A 20,832-nucleotide genomic window follows, 5' to 3' on the forward strand; every position below is an offset into this window, starting at 1 on the left:
ATACCAGGACTCAGAAAATCATCATTTACACAGAAGAATATAAAATGACACTATTGGTTAAAAGATAAGGCATATTGAAAGGATTTTTCATGTGGCATTTTAATGTGATAATGAATTCCTAAAAGTCTGAGTTTCAGTCTTCATATAAATAAGTGGATGCTAATAGGCCATCCATAAAGACTCCCCTTATTAAAATACAAATGAGATATCCCTTATGTTTATACATGTGTAAGTACAATTAATATTGCAACCCAACTGGAAACAAAATTGCTTTAGTTAACCAACCATTGCAAGGCAATCAAATGTGGTATCAAATGTAATTGTAGAAGATCCATTTGGGGAATAACAGCAATTATTTAATACAGAATTCTCCCCTCCTTCTTCCAATTCACGTACAATTTTTTTCATGCATCTCTATGCCAGAAAAATAATTGGATCATCACAAGTGTCAACCCTCCCCACCCTTCACTCTGCAGCATACAAGAAAATTCAAACTGACAAGGCTGTTTCATTTAGAAATATTGGTTTGTACCTCTGATTTGTAACTGCATTAATCTAAAAACATTTAAGTAGGTTTTATTTCTCCAGCTGTACATGCAGCTAGGGAATTGGGCAATACCAATGGAGTAGGAAGCAGAGAATGGCATTTATTTGCCTGAAGCTAAGCACTTTGGATTTGCCTTCGTGAACTTCACAAATACTCTCTAAAGACTTAACAGTTTTCTAACAGGTAAGTATTATTTTAGGGCTGTAGATGTAAACCGCAGTTCAGATATTTTAATTGACTTCGTGCTTAATCAGGAAACAACACGTTACAATCCAATATTAATGAATTAATTGCTAAAATTATTTTGATATTTAATTATCAATGCAAAATACCAAAATCCATTATGATCTTTATTTCTGTCACTTAGCTAAAAACTAATGGTAAATATGTAAGAAGATACATGTTCTTAACTCGGTTTAGATTTTTATTTTTGCTCTTGAGACAATCAATATACACCTGACAAGTGTTCATTTATTAATAAAAAGAATATATATAGCCCGCAGTGTAAATCTGTGCATTTAGAAAGCTGTGCAAGGTGACAGCAGGATAGGAATATGAAAACACTTTAGCTAACACCAGATATTCGCTGTTCAGTGAGTGGCTGGGTCACGCCTTCCAGATTCAATTTAATACCAACCTGAGATTTCTGTGTTCATGGTTATTTTTGGCTTTGGCAAACATGAACAGATTATTTCAGATAAAACCAAAATAAAATTTTAAAATTCTTAAACTTTGGTAGAGATTCCTTTAACTATTGATCCTGGCAAGATCATGGAGCAGCTCCTCCTGGAAATTATGCTATGGCACATGGAGGACAGGGAGGTGATTCAAGACAACCAACACGGCTTTACTAAGGGTAAATTGTGCCTGGCAAAATTGGTAGCCTTCCACAAAGGGTTTATAGCATCGGTGGAGAAGGGAAGAGTGACTGACATCATCTACCTGGACTTTGCAAAGCATTTGATACTGTCCCACACAACATCCTTGTCTCTAAAATGAAGAGAGGTGGATTTGACAAGTGGACCACTCAGTGGATAAGGAATTGGCTGGATGGTCACACTCAAAGAGATGTGGTCAATGGTTCTATGTCCAGGTGGAGAGCAGTGATGAGTGGTGTTCCTCAGGGGTCAGTATTGGCACCAGCACTGTATAATATCTTTGTCAGTGACATGGACAGTGGAATTGAGTGCGCCCTCAGCAGGTTTGCCGATTACACCAAGCTGAGTGGTGCTGTTGATACTCTAGAGGGAAGGGATGCCATCCAGAGGGACCTGGACAGGCTTGAGAGGTGGGCCCATGCGAACCTCATGAAGTTCAACAAGACCAAGTGCAAGGTCCTGCACACAGATCGGGGCAATCCCAAATATAGATACAGGCTGGGCGATCAGTAGATTGAGAGCAGCCCTGCAGAGAAGGACTTGGGGGTATTGGTGGATGAAAAACTGTATATCAGCCAGCAGTGTGTGCTTGCAACCCAGAAAGCCAGTCGCATCCTGGGCTGCATCAAGTGTGGCCAGCAGGTCGAGGGACGTGATTGTCCCCCTCTACTCCACTCTCATGAGACCCCACCTGCAGTACTGTGTTCAGCTCTGGGGTCCCCAACATAAGAAAGACATGGACCTGCTCAAGCGGGTCCAGAAGAGGGCCTACAAAGATGATCAGGGGGCTGGAGAACCTCCTTTATGAAGACAGGCTGAGAGAGTTGGGGTTGTTCAGCCTGGAGAAGAGAAGGCTCCGGGGAGACCTTATAGTGGCCTTCCAGTACTTAAAGGGGGCCTACAGGAAAGGTAGGGAGGGACTCTTTACAAGAGCATGTAGTGATAGGACAAGGGGTAATGGTTTTAAACTGAAAGAGGGTAGATTTAGATTAGGCATTAGGAAGAAATTCTTTACTGTGAGGGCGATGAGACACTGGCACAGGTTGCCCAGGGAATTAGTGGATGCCCCATCCCTGGGAGTGTTCAAGGCCAGGTTGGATGGGGCTTTGAGCAACCTGGTCTAGTGGAAGGTGTCCCTGACCATGGCAGGGGGGTTGGAACTAGATGAACTTTAAGGTCCCTTCCAACCCAAACCATTCTATGATTCTATGATTTATCAAAAAGCCAAAACTTAAATTTTCACTTTTGTTTTTCTTTGCTTGGTCTTCTTGAAGTAGCTAGAATTTAATACACTATAGTACTAGAAAGATTGGAAGAAATTTTACTCTCATTCAATTACAAATAGTAGGGAAAAGGGATTTTAGTAGATGTGGATTTATTTGTGTATCTCTCAATGGTTTAGCCCCAACTTTTTTCCTAAAAGGCAAGAAAATTTTCTCCTTTAGACAGTTCTGACAGTCTTTACATGAAATTATTAGCTGAAATAACAAAAATGAGGCTGTGGGACCAAATCTGGTTCTTCAAAGATTTTTTTTCCTGTACTAGCTAATTTCCAAAGACCATATCTGAGCATGCTGAATTTTTATTATCCTGTGACATTAACCTGCAAATAAAATCTTTAAAAATCTTTAATGCTTCCACACTTCTTTTGCTGCTAACTGTGCAATAAACAATCAAATTTTGAACAAGTTGTTAGAATAGGCACTCTGGCAGTCTTTTGATTGACACATCCCTTGTAGCTCTGTATAGACCTTGGTATTATGGCCAGCCCTCTTTGCCCTTCCTCTTTTGGAATTGTTCCACTGAAGTCAGCCCATATATACTTTCCCAGAAGGAATGTTTGTGATATTTTCTCCTTAAAACTCCATAGGCTATTATTCAGCTGCAGTCTGACTGTCAAGGACATTGATGATCATGAGCTAATTAGAAGCAGAAATAGATTGTCCCAAAGAGTTTCCTTTTACAGTGACTCATGTGCAATGCTGCTGCTGGAAGGGCTTTCATCACTCAGAACCAAATCCTGGACAAGAAATAAACCTCATACAGCATGATGTAGACCATTCATAATGCTATCAGAAGTACTTTAAGAACTATCATCCACAGAAAGTTTTACAGTGTATCTTCCATTTTCCACCACAGCCATTAGGAGAATGAATCTTCCAGTGAAAATTAAGCTTATCAGAAAGATCTGTGTGCAAACTAATTTGAGCAGGCATTTTCTAAAAAGTAGGCCAGAAGAGAAGAAAGATTACTTCTGGCAAAAATGGAACAAATTAAATTATAAGAGGCTTAATACATTTATTTGAAATTTAATTGCATAACCTAATGTCAAGGTTATTACATGGTGCACACTGCTCTCATCCAAATTCAAAACAATAAAGCACAAGCTTGGTTTACAGTTACTTTATTATAAATCCAACTGCATTTTTTTTCTTTTATTCTGACCATTCTTTGCGTGAGCCACAACATTAATATAAAATCATATTTCAAAATTACTTTGCGATCTCTCCTTGGCAACGAATTCTGATACGACTAGAAGCCTCTCTGGTATGACTGACTTCTACTGCAAGTAAAGGGCAAAAAGAAAACCAAAAGCTGAGACGGTGTTGTTGATGTGATGCCAGTGTGTACGAAACAGTAAGAAACAAAATGATTAGAAAGAGCATCTGACTGTATTCACACTGTTCTGCACTGAGTCCATCAAACCTGCAGGTTCGGTTTTCTATTCAAAACAGAGACAGATTAGCAGAAAAGGTCGCTGTAGCATCTCACTACTGCATCCCTATGGAATACGCGTTCTGTGTTCTACTGTGTATTAGAAGCTGTGCCTGTGCAGAGAGCACACTTAAAAAGCATTCAGGCTGTGTCCAGAACCTCTCTGCATTCCTAAAAGACAGTCAATCTTATCTGAATTATTTGGCCTGACCTTAGGGAGGTTTTTTTTGTCTGTTTTCACATCTCCAAGTGTCTGAGGAACACTGGATCAGAAAGGACATTATAGAAAACCATTGTGCATTTAACTGTGTGCCACTATGATTCTAGTGGATGTGCAAACACAGTCTAGGTTTGTAGCAGCATCACGTAAAAGCACCACCTGCTTTTATTTCTGAAGGAACAGGTAATGAGGGCATAATAAATGACTTTGACACTTAGCAGGGAACAGTAGCCTAAAATTAACAGGCTTATAATCATGCAGCACAATATTAATTTGGCTTGATCGGTAATAAAGAATTGATGTTGTACATTTTACGATCATCTCACTTGTTTTTCAGTAAAGTCTGAAATGATTGAAGAAGATAGTTCACTGTTTGACCAGGTTAGGGCCTCTTTCAGGAATACTAGAATATTGAAGAGAAGAGAAGCATTTGTTAAAGTATGGAAAGGGATTCTAAAAAAATAGTCTATGACTCCCATGACAGTCATGTAGATAACCAAATCGTTCTGTATTAAGCTTTTTCCTGCTTTTTTCCATGATGTAAGCAAAAAACAACTTGTAAAAATCTTTTCTATGATTCTGTATTTCAGTGCTTGAAGTAGCACACCTTTAACTGATAGTAACCACCACTCAGATGTCTTGTCTGTAATCTTTCCTCGTATGTCAAAACAAACATGTCTTGTGTACACCTCAGAGCTACATCCCTGGGTCTGCAAAACTCCCTATGAGCTTCTGAAGTGAAAAGTCACTTTATTCTCTAGACACCCAGACTGAGACTCTGTCTACTGAATAAAATAAAATGCCCATTCATAGTCAATGAGTCCTTCTGTGGTGGATATATAAACAACACGTTTGTAAGAATATAGTTAACGTTTCAAAGAGGAAGAATCTGAGAAGGTTAAAAGGAGAAAAACTGAAACTTACCCCAAACTCATCCCTCCACTGATGTGATGCTTGGTACTTCTCTGCTTCTTTAGCGAGGCGCTGAAGACCAAAGAGAAAGAGGACATACATTTTAGTCTTTACTGATTCTTCACATAGCTAAGTCTTTCTTTTTTAATTTCTTCATATATGTGTTTTCTCTATATAATTTTCTATATATCTATGCTTTTTCGCACTTCCTTGAAAATTATGTATAAAGATGCACCATCTCATTTCAAAAATGCTATTTTCTGTATTATTTGCTTATTGAAGTACTATAGTCATGCACTAGAAAATTTAACCCTCGTTCCAATGTCATTTAAGAAGTTCTAGTTAAGTTCAAAATCCATCAATATCCTTCTGAAAATACCTCCTCCTTACACAGAGCACCTTGCCTTGAATGTATTAATTTAATCTACCATCCAATGACAAGTATTTATTAGAATCTTAAAACACTGTATTATGGACATTTATTTCTCCATTAAATTATTTAGCTTCAATTATAGGAAGTACTGACATCCCCTGTGATTATTAGGGACCCATAAAAACTCAGTAATTTAGACTAGCTGTAGTCTGGTCCCATGGATTGAATACACATTAGTAGTTGGAGAGTAACAGGCGTGCTCCTAGAGGGCATTTTTCCCATTTTAAATTAATTTGAAAGAAATCTAGTTTGTCCACTTCGCCCCATGGGAAGCAAAGCACAGTGCACCGAACGATCAGCCCATGCTCTTCCAAATCTACCTCTTGTACAGACACATCCATTGGCTTGGTGACACGTCCTTCCTCAGAAAATTTTAAGCCTTTGAAAAAAAGCTGTTTGTACGCTCTTATGAGAAGCTCTTACTACAATTTTGCGTGTAAAAGTTGCCAAGCGTAATGCGTGTTCTTCAGCTGAGCTGCACACAGCATCCCCAGCGCCGGCCGCCCCGGAGGCAAGCACCCATCCTGAAAGCACCCAAGCTCACTCTGAAGAAGCAGCTACCTGATGTAAACGTAGTTCATGTGGACTCAGCCATGTCCCAATTGTTGAGTGGCTTACTTTGAGAACTAAATTATTTGATAGCCCAATAAAAATTTTAGCAACTGTTGTTTCTGGGGAATCGTGGTCCCTTTCTAACAGAAATAGCCTGGCTATATCCAGCACGTAACTAGGGATGAAAACGCTTTCAAGCCTGATGATCCTTTTAATATTCAGACCAATTCCTACACAAAATGAACTGGTGGTCTAAGTCACATTGACAGTTGAGTCAACTGTCAGTTCTTGCTAACAACCAAAAAGGAGTATGACCAGAAAGTCTGTGTAAGCTGGAACGGCAGAGACGGTGCTGTCAGAACCTCACCGCAGCCCCCCCCAGGAGAGCAACTGCTGTTATCGGGTCCCTTGAGGGCAGTCCCTCTCCCCCCTCTAACAACTATCAGGATGATAAATTTCACAAAGCAAAACTTAGGATCTTTTCCTTTCTTTTACATTTGCTATCACTGTCTATACACAAAAAAACTCCAATGAACCTGTGTGCTCTGCTGCCAGAAAATAAGTGCCCCCACTCATTTGTTTTATTGTCAATTCAAATGATTCTTAGCTAACAGAAAGCTACTAGCATCTTGTACTCACGCAGAGTAGCTAAGCGCCACATTTACAAAAGAAAAACTATGATATAAGTTGATACATTACACTGGGAAAAAACACAGTACAACTCTCCTTTGACCGCACTGGACAAACACCTCAGATACCTAACAGTATTCTCGGTTTTCTGGTAATATACCAGAACAATTTTGTCCATCTAATTTCTTCATTCAATATAGCCAGTTCTGCATCTGAATTTGCATATCCTCTGATGAGTTCAAGCCAACTAAGTCATGTTTCACCAGACTGTAGCAAAGCAAGATATGACACTTACTACACATGTAAATAGCTGCAGTTAACACGGCCCTCAGATTTCCCTCACACTCTGCTTCATTGCCTTAAGGTGCCCAGAGAACTGCAATTGTTTTCCACAAAAGACAGTAGAACCCAAATGCACAAACTGATAGATGGATTATGAAGAGAAATATATATTGAGCATTAACATTACTAGGAATGTTTGCATGGAAAGAACTGTAGCCACGTTTGAAATACCTCAGCTCCATGAAAAGTTGGTAGATTCCTCAGCTAATCTGCAGTATAAAGCAAAAATGCTAAAAGCTAATAAAAAAAATTAGCTTTGTTTTTTGTTGTGTTGGGGTTTTTTTGGTCTCAAATGGAGAAAAAAAAAGAATATCCCTCACCAAAGAGGTACTGTATTCTTATTCTCCTTGAAGAATTTAAGTTAGAACCTCTCCTAACTGTCTAAGTAACCTGCTAAAATAACACTACATGCAACTTCTACAGGTCTTCATACCTTAAAATAGCTTCCGAAATGAGAAGTTGTCATTTGGGGTATGTGTACAGAGCTCTGTTAAAGGTAATCAAGCTCATACAAAAGCACAAACAACTGGTTACAGAGAAACAATACTGAACAATGAGAAAATGGCTGTTCCTTGACTCCAACAAACCAAAACCCAACACCTTACTGGAAGTACACATGACCATGAGCCAGGCCTATGCACAATAACTGTAGCAACAGGCTGAGACACCTTTTTGATGTCCTCTTCACTGCTTAACTGAAGAATGCCTGCATTTTGCTCTACTGCAGAACAATAAATTTATTATTTGCGCTAGTTATTAGAAGAATTTTCCAAATTATATCCGAAAGCTTAGCTGGAATGTATATTTAGAATGTATTTCCTAGCATCCTATGTCAGAGATAAAATTAAAGCCTAGCCAACTTCATATCAACCCAGTATTGTTTTCCCTGATCATCTTTTCCATCAACAATTCCTATAAACGTCACACAAATTATTGGTATTCAGTATAGTGGCTGTTAACCAGGACTAGAATAAACCTGTGAGTTGAGTGGTCACAAGAATAAATCATTTGATCTCTCAAAATGGGGATACATATTGTATTTTCATCTTCTATTACCGCAACAGAACAATCCTGTGATTCTACAGCTATGTAAGTTATATATGCAAAAATATACGGGATCATTTCCCAAAGACCTGTCTACTACAGTACTCTGATTACCCAGCTCACCTCCAGCAGAAGACTCTTTATCAATGTTTATGTGCAGGCTATCACAAGGACATAGAACATTCAAGGACTTAATTTTCAAGAAGTGGGTGCTTTAAAATATATGGGTTGACTGATAGGAATTCTGTGGATGCAAAACCCAGTATCATTCTCTCCTGTGTAACACCTTATATTTTTATGAAACATAAGGGAAGAGTATTAAATTAAAAATAAATACATAAATAAATGAATAAATAAATAACAAAGCTAAGGTGTTCTCAGAAGTTTGTAATTTCTATGCAAGAAGAACCTTGCTGCTACAGCCACATGGAGTCTAATAACTGAGACATTCACCCTTCCACAGAGAGAACTTTGCTGAGAGCCAGGGTAAGATGTCAAGACTCCTGGGTCAAAAATAGCTAGATTGTGAAGCAAACTTGAGTTACCTATGCCCTTTATTGTGACACAAGGAGAGACTAATTTTTCATCTCTCTCAAAGAAATCATGCCTGCTTCCTTCTGAGGTATGCAAATGTCAGGTCTTGCCTTCCCTGTTTTGATGGAAGAGTCTCTGGAGAACGCCAACAGAGGAGTAACATAACAGCAGGCTGACACCTGACACTTCCCATTTTCCCTCTCTTTACAATGAGGGTTTAATAAGGTAACACCTTCTTTAATACCATGAGCCACTGCAGTTCCCTACAGATTTCTCTAGCAAATACTAAAATGTTTAGATTCATATTGTTATATGTAAGAAAATAAGCAGAAATGGTTCTAAAACAAACATGCAAAACGCTATTTCTGCATGTTAGGTTTTAATCATTTCTTACTCCATGCCTCCCTATGTGCTGTGAAGATCAAAACTGTGAGATGTTTTCAGGCCTTGAATGAAGCTCTATTTAACATCAACTTTTTAGATAGAGCGGATGAAAAACCAAACACCACTTAAAAGGGGAAACGGAACAAAACTAACATGTAACAGAAACGTTCTGGCTTACTTCAAGGTATTTAAAAAAAACCTACTTTGTTCAGTCTGCCGGAGAGCAAGGATTCTCAGATTATGGCAGTGAAACTCAAATTGCTCTGAAGTAGTACATAAATTGAGAAACCATGACCAGGAAGAGAAGGCTGCAAAATGCTGTAGCATCTATTCCTATGCTTTTGGAGGATGCCTAACAGCTGTGAGACGGTGCTGCTCAGTGAGAGATAAAACAGGCTGATGCCAGATTTAGCCAGTGCGATTGACACAGTAGCTGATGTCAAATTTAGGGTGTTTGAAAACACTGTGATTAAACAAGCATTTGTTTAATAAATGTTTCTAGATGAAACAATTATTTCTACCTCTTTTTTTTCTTTATTTTAACTTTTTTTAATGAATGAGAACTGCTCTCTCCCTTGCTATCTTCTAAATATTGTGCAGGGTGCATTATTTTCTGGAATTTTCAGAATATATAGCTCATCAATAAAAGAACAATTATCCCTTGAAGGACAGCCAGCCACTGCCCACAAATAAGTATTTTTAATCAAACTTTGAAAGAAGTCAAGAGTTACCTTCTACTAGATTTCATTAAATCTTTCAGAGAGAATGGTTACCTTTAAAGCAAAACAGCTATTGGCAAAGATAGATAAGATGCAAGCGTTATTTAGTCCATCAGCCTATGAACTTTTCTTTAACTTTTAAAGGGATTACAAAAGATTACACACACACCAAAAAAAAAAAAAAGGAAAAAGAAAGGACAAGAAAAGCAACAACTAAAAAATCCAAAGCCCAGCTGCCTGTCAATCTGAAAACTGTCCATTTTTGAAGGTCTTGTCCCCAGGTTGCAAGTGCACACTACTATCTCTGAAAGACAGCCTTTGATGTAGCACAGACTGCAAGAAAAGAGACCTGAAGAATCTTTATCTGATCTGTAAAGATCAACTCCCTAGAAGGCCTATTCATCTTCCAGCCTTCATTTCTGTGCGTGTGTCGTATCTTTATCTCCTCCTAGCCAGCACAGAATTCTGTCAGCTAATGGCCCAATTACAATTATATGCAGCACAATGAAATGAATCTTTTTTTTTGTGCTTCTCACTCTCCTTGAAGTATTTTATCCTGAAAAAAATATTTGACTACCCCTTGATATATGAAACTTTTATAAAATGTGTAAACTTAGAGTTATTAGACATCAGTACGCTCACAAAGCTTTCTAAAACACCAAATCCATGGATTATTTAGGTTATTTTAAAAAGATAAATAGCCAGGGAGAACATATCAATATCAAGCTCAAATAGAACAATGTAGAAACATACAATGACCTTCAAATCCTGATTTTAAAATATGATCCAAATATTCTATCCTGTTCTTGCATGAACAGTGTAAAAGCCACAAAGAGTATGTGTAAAAGCAGTTTCAAACACGGTTTTTGTACATGTATCTGAAATACAAATATTGTTCTTCTGTAGATGATTATGAATTGCACATAAATTACAGGAGAAAAACATGAAGAAAAGATTTTCTAAGATTGGGATAAGGTGTCTGAAGTCCCAATGGAAGACTGGTACTGTTATTTCACTACAGCTTTAATGCAGACTGACAAAATTTTAAAGAACTGCATTTTCACCTCAGTAAGCTGTTACATTCTGTATTAAGCCAAATTAGAACTGTTTTCATCCACCTTGATTCTACTGTCTTTACTTGCATGGAGTATGTTATATTTTTGTAGTAATTCTTGGTAATGAATTAGCCAAATACCCATGAATTACCCTAGTCCTTAATTTCCTATTACCCTATTGTATAAAAAGATCACCCAGTTTGGCTCAAGGGGGTGTGATTTCAACAGGCAACACTCGCAAATTGGAAGGTCCGTAGCCCCAAAGTGAGCATGGGAGTGCTAATGATAGAAAGACCATAACCCCCATATAAATACACGGGGACTTTCTTTGTCTTTATTTCCGTACTCTCAGTGGGGCATGGGAGGGGTTAATAGGGACTTATTACATTTTACATGTAACTGTTATGAAGATATTTGCTATATGACCTTTCTCACAAGTGGGCATTCATAATAATTATCAGCACAAAAGCTTTTCTAGATTTGATGAAGCTGTGGCACATTAGTTTTGATAAGATAGTCCCAAGCATAAAACAATGTCTCAGATTGAACCAAACACATACGTAATTTTGCTGATTTAAACTGTAACCACAAGGTTTAAGATCTCCTCTTCCAAGTAATTTTTTTTGCTTTTAAAAATATTTTGATTGCTAACACGGTAGCACATAAGTTTCCATAATAATTCATATTTCCCTAACTCAAATAAGAACTGTTATCCTACGCATTGCTGTATTCCATTATGTAAATACCATAATCCTCAGTATAAGTGTAACCAGAATTTTAATATTTACAAAGATTTTTGAAGATTTTTTTTTTATGGTGACCAACAGTAGGGTTTTGATTCGTGCTGACCTGCAGCATGGTTTTATTTCATGTATTTACACTGCAGAGACACAGCCTCCCTCCTACTCTGGCATCTGCTGTGCCACATGATGGCAATCTGATCTGTGGTCTGTTAATGAGGACATCTGAAGCATATAAGGTCACAGGCAAAGAGTATGTTTATAATTGGTCTCCTACATTCAACATAGACCTTGTATGACATATTCCCAGATACTCTCTGGAGCCAGTTTCACTTTTGTCATCTGAGGCAGCAGATGAGTCATATTCATAAGGAAAAAGGGTATGTTAGAAGTCTGCTGGCATTGTGAGACTTACCAAAGCACTCTTCATATAAATTACGGGCCTAAATTTATACATAATCTAACAAAATCAGCAATTAGCACAATTTTTGATAAAGCTGATGTTATACTCTGGACCACAATTCAAAATAACTCCTCAAACTTTGTCTTCCACTATTAACCATTACCAACAACTTAAACTGGTAGGTTTTTTTTTTCTAATCCAGCTGTAGATTACAAAACTCAACTTTAATTAAAAAATAAACAGAAAATTATATATTTTGTGTGCTTGTCTAATGCATTTCAAGCCATTTCTGCTTTATTCACATGAACAGTAATTCTATTTCAGACCTTCTTAATCAGTTTTTTTAACAAGATGACCTCATATCCAACACAAGGCTGTCATGCCGGCTAAAAAGAAATCTAATGGAAAAAAATTGTTATCACCTTCCGTATATTTAGAAGACAAGGCCGTAAGGGATTTCTGTATCTGTTAAACAACTGTAGTGAAAATCATTCTTTATGATTCAAGACAACCTTTATTCCTATTGTTTAATTAAATGAGTGAAGGAAGAATCAGGCTGATTCTCCACAGAGAAGTTTTACCCTTCTAGTGGTTTTCCAATTCCAATGCAGAAGACTTAAAGTAAATGAAGTCACCGGTCTAAATAAGATCAGAAATATGATTCTGTAATCAGATTTGGGAAGCCAAATCTGAACTAGAGTACTTGAGATTACAATATTGCAGGTGAAGTTAATGCTTTCTGACATGAATAATCATATCGATTTTAATAGGGAAAACTGAAATAGGGAGACCCTAAATGAACACATCACACATGGGGCTTTTGACATGTAAAATCCTGTGTGCAATCACCCGTCTCTGACAAAATTGTCATATAAGAAAAGCCAAAAAGGATAAAGCCAAAAGACCATTTGCCACAGTAACACTTTTCCACTACGTAAAAGCAGCCCTTCTCTAAAACATGAACTAGAAAGATCTCTTCTCTCCTATTTCTTCCTTTCTCTTATTGTGTGGATTTAAGAATTTAGCTAATGGTAGCAAATTCTCAAACAGAGAAGGCAAAAGTGACATAGTGCCAGCACTTCTTCTACTCCTAAAGGAGTGCTGGAAGAGTCTTTGAAATATATTAGACTATAGTAAGATTCTCAGTGAAGTTTTAGTAAGAATCTAAAATTCTTCAGTAGTCAAATGTACAGTTAATGTCAAACAATCATTAATTCTGTCCTGAAAACAAATCACAGAACAGCTGGTACTATATACACCACTGAAAATCATCACTGGAGAATAAACAAATAAGCTAAAACCCATACATTTCAACTTCTGGAAAAGCAGTATAGCTGGATATGCACCTCGGTGAGCGCACAACCTATGGAAGATGCAGGGGGGGATGCAGTCAAGTACCAGTCGGTAGCTGTCTGAAAACTTACTGGTTACCACCTCAGCTTGGTCTCTAACGTTCACAATCCTAACTAGTAAGACCATTGGTACTAGATGAAAAGAAACCTTACATGAGCAGTCAGCAGGATAAATGATCTGCAGGTGCAAAAAAACACTGCTGGAGGGCACCTTTCTGAGTACCAGAGAATAGGACAAATCAAATACAGCCACGATGAAGAACAGAAGGAGCACAAAATTGTCTTCTATGACTGGAGCACTGAGTCCAGCCCATAAGGTATGAAATACGGTATGTACAAAATATCCTACAAACTTAATATGCTGCAGAATGAGTGTACAAAATAATTCTGTTCAACTATGATTAAACAGCAACAAGGAGTGTAGGAAATTCTCATCAGAAGGTAAAGAAACAGCACTTTATTAAATTCTACACTTTCCACATTTATGGGGAGGGGGAGGGAGGAAGGAGGTTCAGTTCCCAAGTCTGACTATATTTTAGGATGCGTGCAATAAGGAGATTTGAGAAGCTGGGCAATATTATGACAGCTCGATACTGCCAAAAATGTTTCAGTAGACAAGAGAGAAGATAGAGAGGACTGTAGATAAGGGCATGAAGAAAAACGATCAGAAAAGAAGAGTAAGAAATACTCTGTCAAATTCATCTTGACATCTAGCAGTGAAATTTTGCTGGAGTGGTGTACAGAAACAGCAAAAGACCGCTTCTTTTAACATATAATTTATCCTTCTCATTTGCAGAGGTTTCAAACCCTTAGAGTTTATTACATTTTCACTCCAATAATTCATATGCCTTAAATGCAAGTCACATTAGTGTTATATTTTTAAACAGGCTCAAAGTGAAGGACACACGCTGAAACCATTAGGCTGAAATTGCCAACTGCTCCGGCAAATCACAAAATATGTAACACCACCAGCTCCAGTTCACTGCCTGCCTTAGGAAACTCTTTTAAGCTTCACAGCTGAGCTAGTAACTTCACAGGCGTGATTAGAAGATGACACACATATTGAGAAGGCATGCCTTGTTAGCCTGCTTTTTCAACTGTAGTGTATGTGTAGTTTTTAACAACCCAGAGAGAATCAGGACTACATAAATTTATTTTAGAAATAGCAAAATTTCCAAGTATTGGAAACCAAACCAAGTATTCTAAAATGTCAACAATGTAATTTTCCTCTAACTTCGAAAAAAAAACTAACTTAGATGCAGTTTAGCTTGCTTCACAGCTCCTTTAATACCTCCTCATTAAGTATCCAGTAAAAAAAAAAACAAAAAAACCAAACACAACCCTTAACTGCTTAAAATTTATACATGTTATCAGTTCCATTAAAATCTGACTAGGATCCAGATGGTAACAGACACAACTGAAATACACATGCAACTGCCTTATTTCAAAGGGAAAATTAGAAAAAGGAATAAATCAAGTAAATAGCTCCTTACTAAGGACAAGGAGAAGAAAACACTGATACAGGCTTACATCATTTATGCAAGAGAAACACTAATGAAGTCAGTTATCTTTAAACATATAGGGGATGCAACAGCAGTTGCATTTTGCCTCATTGTATAATCAAACTGAAGAACACAATTAACAGAATTTTATAGTTCTATATGAGTTCAATAACAATATACTGAATTCTATCAATATACATTCAATATAACTTGATAACTATTTGATATATACTGAATATATCAAATATTCAAATTACTGTTTGCAGTATTCTTTTTGGTTTAAAATTACAGCATTCTACTAGTTAATGCAATTCACAGAAGTGGAGTATAACTAGGTATGAAATACTACATTTAAAGAAGTGTAGTGAGTTCTGGATTTCCTCCCACTTTGTGTGCTACAGAAGATATTTAGATGTAATGCTGTTATAATCCCAGAATAAGATCAGAAAGCTGGCAATTAAAATTCTCTGCTGAAGAGATAGTCAAATGTCCCTTTTGGCCGCATCATCAGAAACAGTTTTAAGCTCTTTCAGAATTGCATATGTATTTATACAACAAAGAGCAAAAACCAGGATTTCAAGAAATAACAAGAGTGAACAGAGCTCATTATCATCTCTTCGTCTGTAGAATAGGACTAAATTGTTTTATTTCATTAAGACACATTCATAAACCAGCACAATAAAGTCCAAAGTAGTTAATGATTTATAATAAAACTGATAGCACTGAAATCTGCAGTAGCATTTCCAGAAATGGGCCTATGAAACATGCAACTTCATTCATAATAAAATTCAGAGCTTGAATGGTAGAACCATAATGTGAACTTAAAAAAAAATAATAATAAAATCAGCATATTCACCTAGGTTCTTAGATGTATAAAATAGAATCAACCTGAATTTGACTGATTAAAAGTCTGTTAAAAAACTGGATCCACTTATTAAAAATATATTTAAAAAAAAAAAAAAACAACACAGCTGAATAACAAATGTGGCTTTAACAAGGCAAGATAGTGTATTAACAGCTTTGCATGTCAAGGAAAAAAATGTAGCAGGTGGTAGGGTATAGCTGCTGAATAATCAACTTGATCTCATCAACAGTCAGTGGGTGAGAGCCAAGGAAACATGTTACTGTTGGCAACAGCAGAAACAAATGATACATTAATACTGCATGCTATTTTCAGGCAACATTCCCCTAATGGAAGTAATTCTAGTGAAAAGAAATAAAAAGGGTTTAACTGTGAGTCCCGGAGAAAACTGAGTACAAAGGAAAATGACCTTCTACTGGCAAACCGTAACAGCGTTTTTTATTTTCCCAGCGATAATGTCAGTCATGACAGCCATGCTGGAAACACAGCAAAGCCTCAACTGCTCCTACACCTGGCTCTGCATTGGGGTAACAAGATACCCAAAGATCCTTCATTTCTTTCTTATTAAATGGAGTGTAATAACATGCGTCTTTCTAAACCTTCCCAAATACCTTTTTAAAGAGGTGTTGCACTCCCAACCTTCTCTCTCTGCTGGACAGGTTCTAGTTTTAACCTTCAAGCATAGCCATGTAATGTTTTTAAAAACAATTCACATCCTTCATCAGTAATTCCTCTTCTATAAAGGACTACATGGGATTTACTATGTTCTTACCCTCTGCGAGAAAACTCATTCAGATTGTAATGTAAGAACACTTTAAAAAGTAGAGAAAAATGTACGAGTTGAATGCTGAAAATGGTGTCTTTTACCTTTCCTCAGTCCATTTAGCTTCTGTAGTATCTTCCCATGTCCTTTGAACACGGAAGAAACTCAGCACTTTTATGCTTCCAATCAGTTTATACTCAGAGACACCTTCATCTCCCTGCTCTCAAATGCAAGTTTTATCCTAATATAGCTGCACAGTTGTAAAGCAGCAGTTGCTGAACCTGTAACATAAAACACTTTTAGTCAACGTGAACATTTCTTATCCAGGCAGAGGTCCACCAAAGCTATATAAGTATTAAGTATATACCCATAGGGATAGCTATTAAAAGATGCATACTAATATATTAAGCATTTCAGCAAATGCTTAAATATCTCTCAAGGTCAAGAGGTTCCATAAGAACTATTCTTTTAGGATGAAATCCTGACCCTACTAACGTTCATGTGAGTACTTCCACTGTCTTCATTGAAATTTCATTCCTGCTGCCTCAAGCCCTGTGTCCTGGTTTTGGCTGGGATAGAGTTAATTTTCTTCTTAGTAGCTGGTACAGCGTGTTTTGGATTTAGTGTGAGAATAATGTTGATAATGCACTGATGTTTTAGTTGTTGCTACACAGCACTTACCCGCAGTTAAGGATTTTCCAGTTTCCCATGCTCTGCCAGCAAGCAGGTGCACAGGGAGCTGGGAGGGAGCATGGCCAGGACAGCTGGCCTGAACTAGCAAAAGGGTATTCCATACCATAGAATGTCATGCCCACTATATAAACTGGGGGAGTTGGCTGGGAGGGGCAGATCATTGCTCGGGCATCAGTCAGCAGGTGGTGAGCAATTGCATTGTGCATCACTTGTCTTTTCTTGGGTTTTATTTCTTCTTTTAAAATTTATTTTATTCTATTCCTTTTCATTAAAATTATTATATTTTATTATTATTGTTGCTAGTATTACATTTTATTTTACTTTAATTATTAAATCATTCTTATCTCAACCCATGAGTTTTCCTTTGGAGTTTTTTTCCCTTGATTCTCTTCTCTGTCCCACTGGGAGTGGGGAGAGTGAGGAAGTGGCTGCGTGGTACCTAGTTGCTGGCTGGACTTAAACCATGACACCCTGTGTGGGTGAGATCATGAAATTCACAACCAGAGATATTCTTCATCTAGATTCAGTAATCACCAATAGCCATGCATTGTATTGGCCATCATTTCTCTTCAGCATCTCTTGTCATGTCTACATCATATATCGGACAATGCATCACCTTTTTCTTCTAGGCAGTACAGTGCATTTCTGGGCATTCTTGTGATTATAAAGAAAATCTAACCTGGTTCAGGTATACCATTAACATCTTAAGCAAGGGAGTTGGCTCACATTTCTGCACTATAAGACCTTCAAAATGGACTTATATGTGAAAAAAATATTATTTTTCATCTTAAAACCTACAGTTTAAAAACTAATGCTGCATATCGTCATGGCTACAGAAGTATTGAATATCTTTTCACAACCACTGTGAAGTAAATATTGTTAACGATATTAAACATATAAAGGAAAATAAAGCAGAAAGGTGAAATGATTTGACCAAAGTCACACAAAACATTAGTGTCAGATACTAGTAACATGTAAGTCCATAACATTTATCCTCTGGGTGAATCCACTGTATTTTCCTTTCAGTTATTTTCCTCCTTTTTATGATTCTATACATGACCTATAGCAATGCTTAAAATGTATTTGATTGACTGTCCTAGTGAGTAATGTACATATTTGAATCAACATTCAAATTATAATTTCCTTCCAATTTAAAAAAAAAAAAAAAAGAGAGAGATAAAGAAATTAAGATATTTTTCTAGTGTTACCCTCACAGGTGACACATTTGAGAACTACTACAAGCGGTTTGGGTTTATCCATGATGACTTCCACCAAAAGGTGTTTAATTAGGGTGTCTCACACTTTTTTGTGTATGAAAATCTAATTGCCACCTTCTAGCTCAAAGAACACAATCAAGAAGCATTATCGCATCTCAAAACTGCCTAACCAACTTCCTCATGTCACTTCCACATCTGGTGTTACGTTTTTGGGGTTTTTTTTCAGTCTTGTACGCTTCTTTTCTATAAAGGAAATATATTGAACCATACCAACAAATTTAGCACCCTCCAAAAAGTGTGTTTGTTTTATTCCGGCTAGAGCTACTTACTGAAAATCATCACCAGAAGCAAAAAGAAAAACAAAAAAGCTAAAACATAATTATAAAGGAGAAACTAGATAGACATGTCAAGAATGTCACAGTACAAGTATACCTTAAAGCAAAATACAGCAGAACCTCGCCAGACTGGATGTTTGATGCAGCTAACTCAGTATGGTGCAGTTGACAGCAATTGGCCTAAGTTGCATTCAAAATCTCATAGATCCTGCCCACAGGGAAGAATATCTTCCACAATCCTGTTAAACTGGCACATTAGATGGCAGAGATGACTTTCAGAATCAGTCTGAACCTTAGATCAAGAGACCCGAGCTGAAACTTGAAGGGCTCTGGCAGATTGTTAAAGGATTAGAATTTTGGCTATGCTCTTAAGGAACACTGGAAAACAGATAATTTATGTAAGTGGAAAGGCAGATTCTTCTGGGCTCTTCCCTGTCATACAAAGCATTGAGATTTGAGAAGTCAGACACTTTGTGCTCTCATTTAGGTCACTGGCAGCATTGAAATATTGAACCTCTACTACCGGAGATAGAAAGTGGCTCTTAATGCTAAGGACAAATGAAACCAACTTCTAGATTGAGATGTGTATACTGCATTAGTGTGCACTGAAAATGCAGCTTTATCTTCATGTTGCACCACACAATGACTTTTGATTCATCATAGGTTAGTATTCCCATAAACGACAATAGAATACATTCACTCGCGTCTGGAACAGAAGCATCAAGCAAAGAACCCCCAACCTTAAAGCCTTATTAAATTAAGTTACAGCTAAGTTTAATCACGTACTGAACTTTTCACCTATGCCCTGTGGTCAGGTGGTCTTAGCAAACTTGAACCTAGGGTATAAGGAATTGTGAACTAAGAAAATCACCTACAGTGCAGCAACATGAAGACCCAGGTGAGAAGCTACAACAGGGATACCTTCCACCACACTACCTTATGATAATCTCTTATAATACTACTACTACTTGGAGGTCTGGTTTATGAAACTAGACAGCTTGACATTCTTTGACAGTGGAACAGTTATATGGTTCAGTTGTGTTAGGTTAAAGAGGAGATAAAAATAAGGAAAATTAACTTTATTTAATAAATTAAAACTGTAAACTGCATTTTCAAGTTTTTTTATATTATTATTAGTCACTTGCCAAGTCAGACTTTCATCACACATTTCACGATACCTTCCTTCAAATATTATATCTTGAACTTAGGTATGTTATTCTTATCTGTTTAGTTTCATGTATATCTCATCTTCATCCTCCACAGAAAAAAACAAACAAAAAACCAAACAAAACCCGCACAAACAAAAGAACCCGCAAAACTTCAGATTTATTAAAATTTCAAGCTTATCAAGATCATACCATAATTTTGAGGGATCTGGCTTTTTCTTTTAACAAAAAAGAATTAAAAAAAAATTCCCTTTGGAACTGGAAATATTAGCAGGCACAGACAGATGTGTGATGATGGCATAAATCAGCATAACAAATAAGAAACTATACGACAATGTAGCAACCACCCCACCTGGCTTCTGGATACGCACCCATCCCTTCTTGTGAGCTCAGCTTGGGGCTGTACCAGCAAAGCCACCAGTACTCTGACACAAGATTTCCAGGGGATAGCTGGCAGCCCACCTCCCAAATGCCCAGAAAGGTGCAAAAAACCCAAGAAGAAAGTGGCAACTTCTGCCAGCTCATAATTTTTTATAACAACAATTCAAAGAGAAGCTACTTAAATACAAAGCTACTATCCATCAAGTACACTGTTACCCAACAAAAACCAAAGAGGTTGCTCACAAAAGCATTCAGTTGCTGGAAAGATCACAGCTTCGATTATCAATTTAACTGGAAACAAAGGCGAAAAATGTCACTGATGTTCTGTGTGGTGTTTTCATAAAAATGCTGCAGAAGAGCAATTTACTTACTCCATGCTTGAGTTTTACAGGTACTGTATGCTCAGTAAACTGCAGAATGTAGCACTGTATTATACTACATATGCCCAAACGA

At 37.2% G+C, this 20,832-nt stretch overlaps 1 protein-coding gene across 3 annotated transcripts in view; it reads right to left on the reverse strand.

Annotated features, from left to right (window-relative positions):
* The window catches only part of CACNA2D1 (calcium channel, voltage-dependent, alpha 2/delta subunit 1), a 421,901-nt gene that overhangs the window by 226,115 nt on the left and 174,954 nt on the right, over positions 1-20,832 (reverse strand). For all 3 annotated transcript variants that reach the window (XM_010580942.1, XM_010580943.1, XM_010580941.1), the window contains exon 4: positions 5,285-5,344. In XM_010580942.1, coding sequence (XP_010579244.1) covers positions 5,285-5,344 — 60 coding nt within the window. The remainder of the gene's footprint in view (positions 1-5,284; positions 5,345-20,832) is intronic.

The sequence above is a fragment of the Haliaeetus leucocephalus genome, unplaced genomic scaffold (assembly GCF_000737465.1).
Source record: "Haliaeetus leucocephalus isolate CR32 unplaced genomic scaffold, Haliaeetus_leucocephalus-4.0 Scaffold751, whole genome shotgun sequence".
NCBI lineage: Eukaryota > Metazoa > Chordata > Aves > Accipitriformes > Accipitridae > Haliaeetus > Haliaeetus leucocephalus.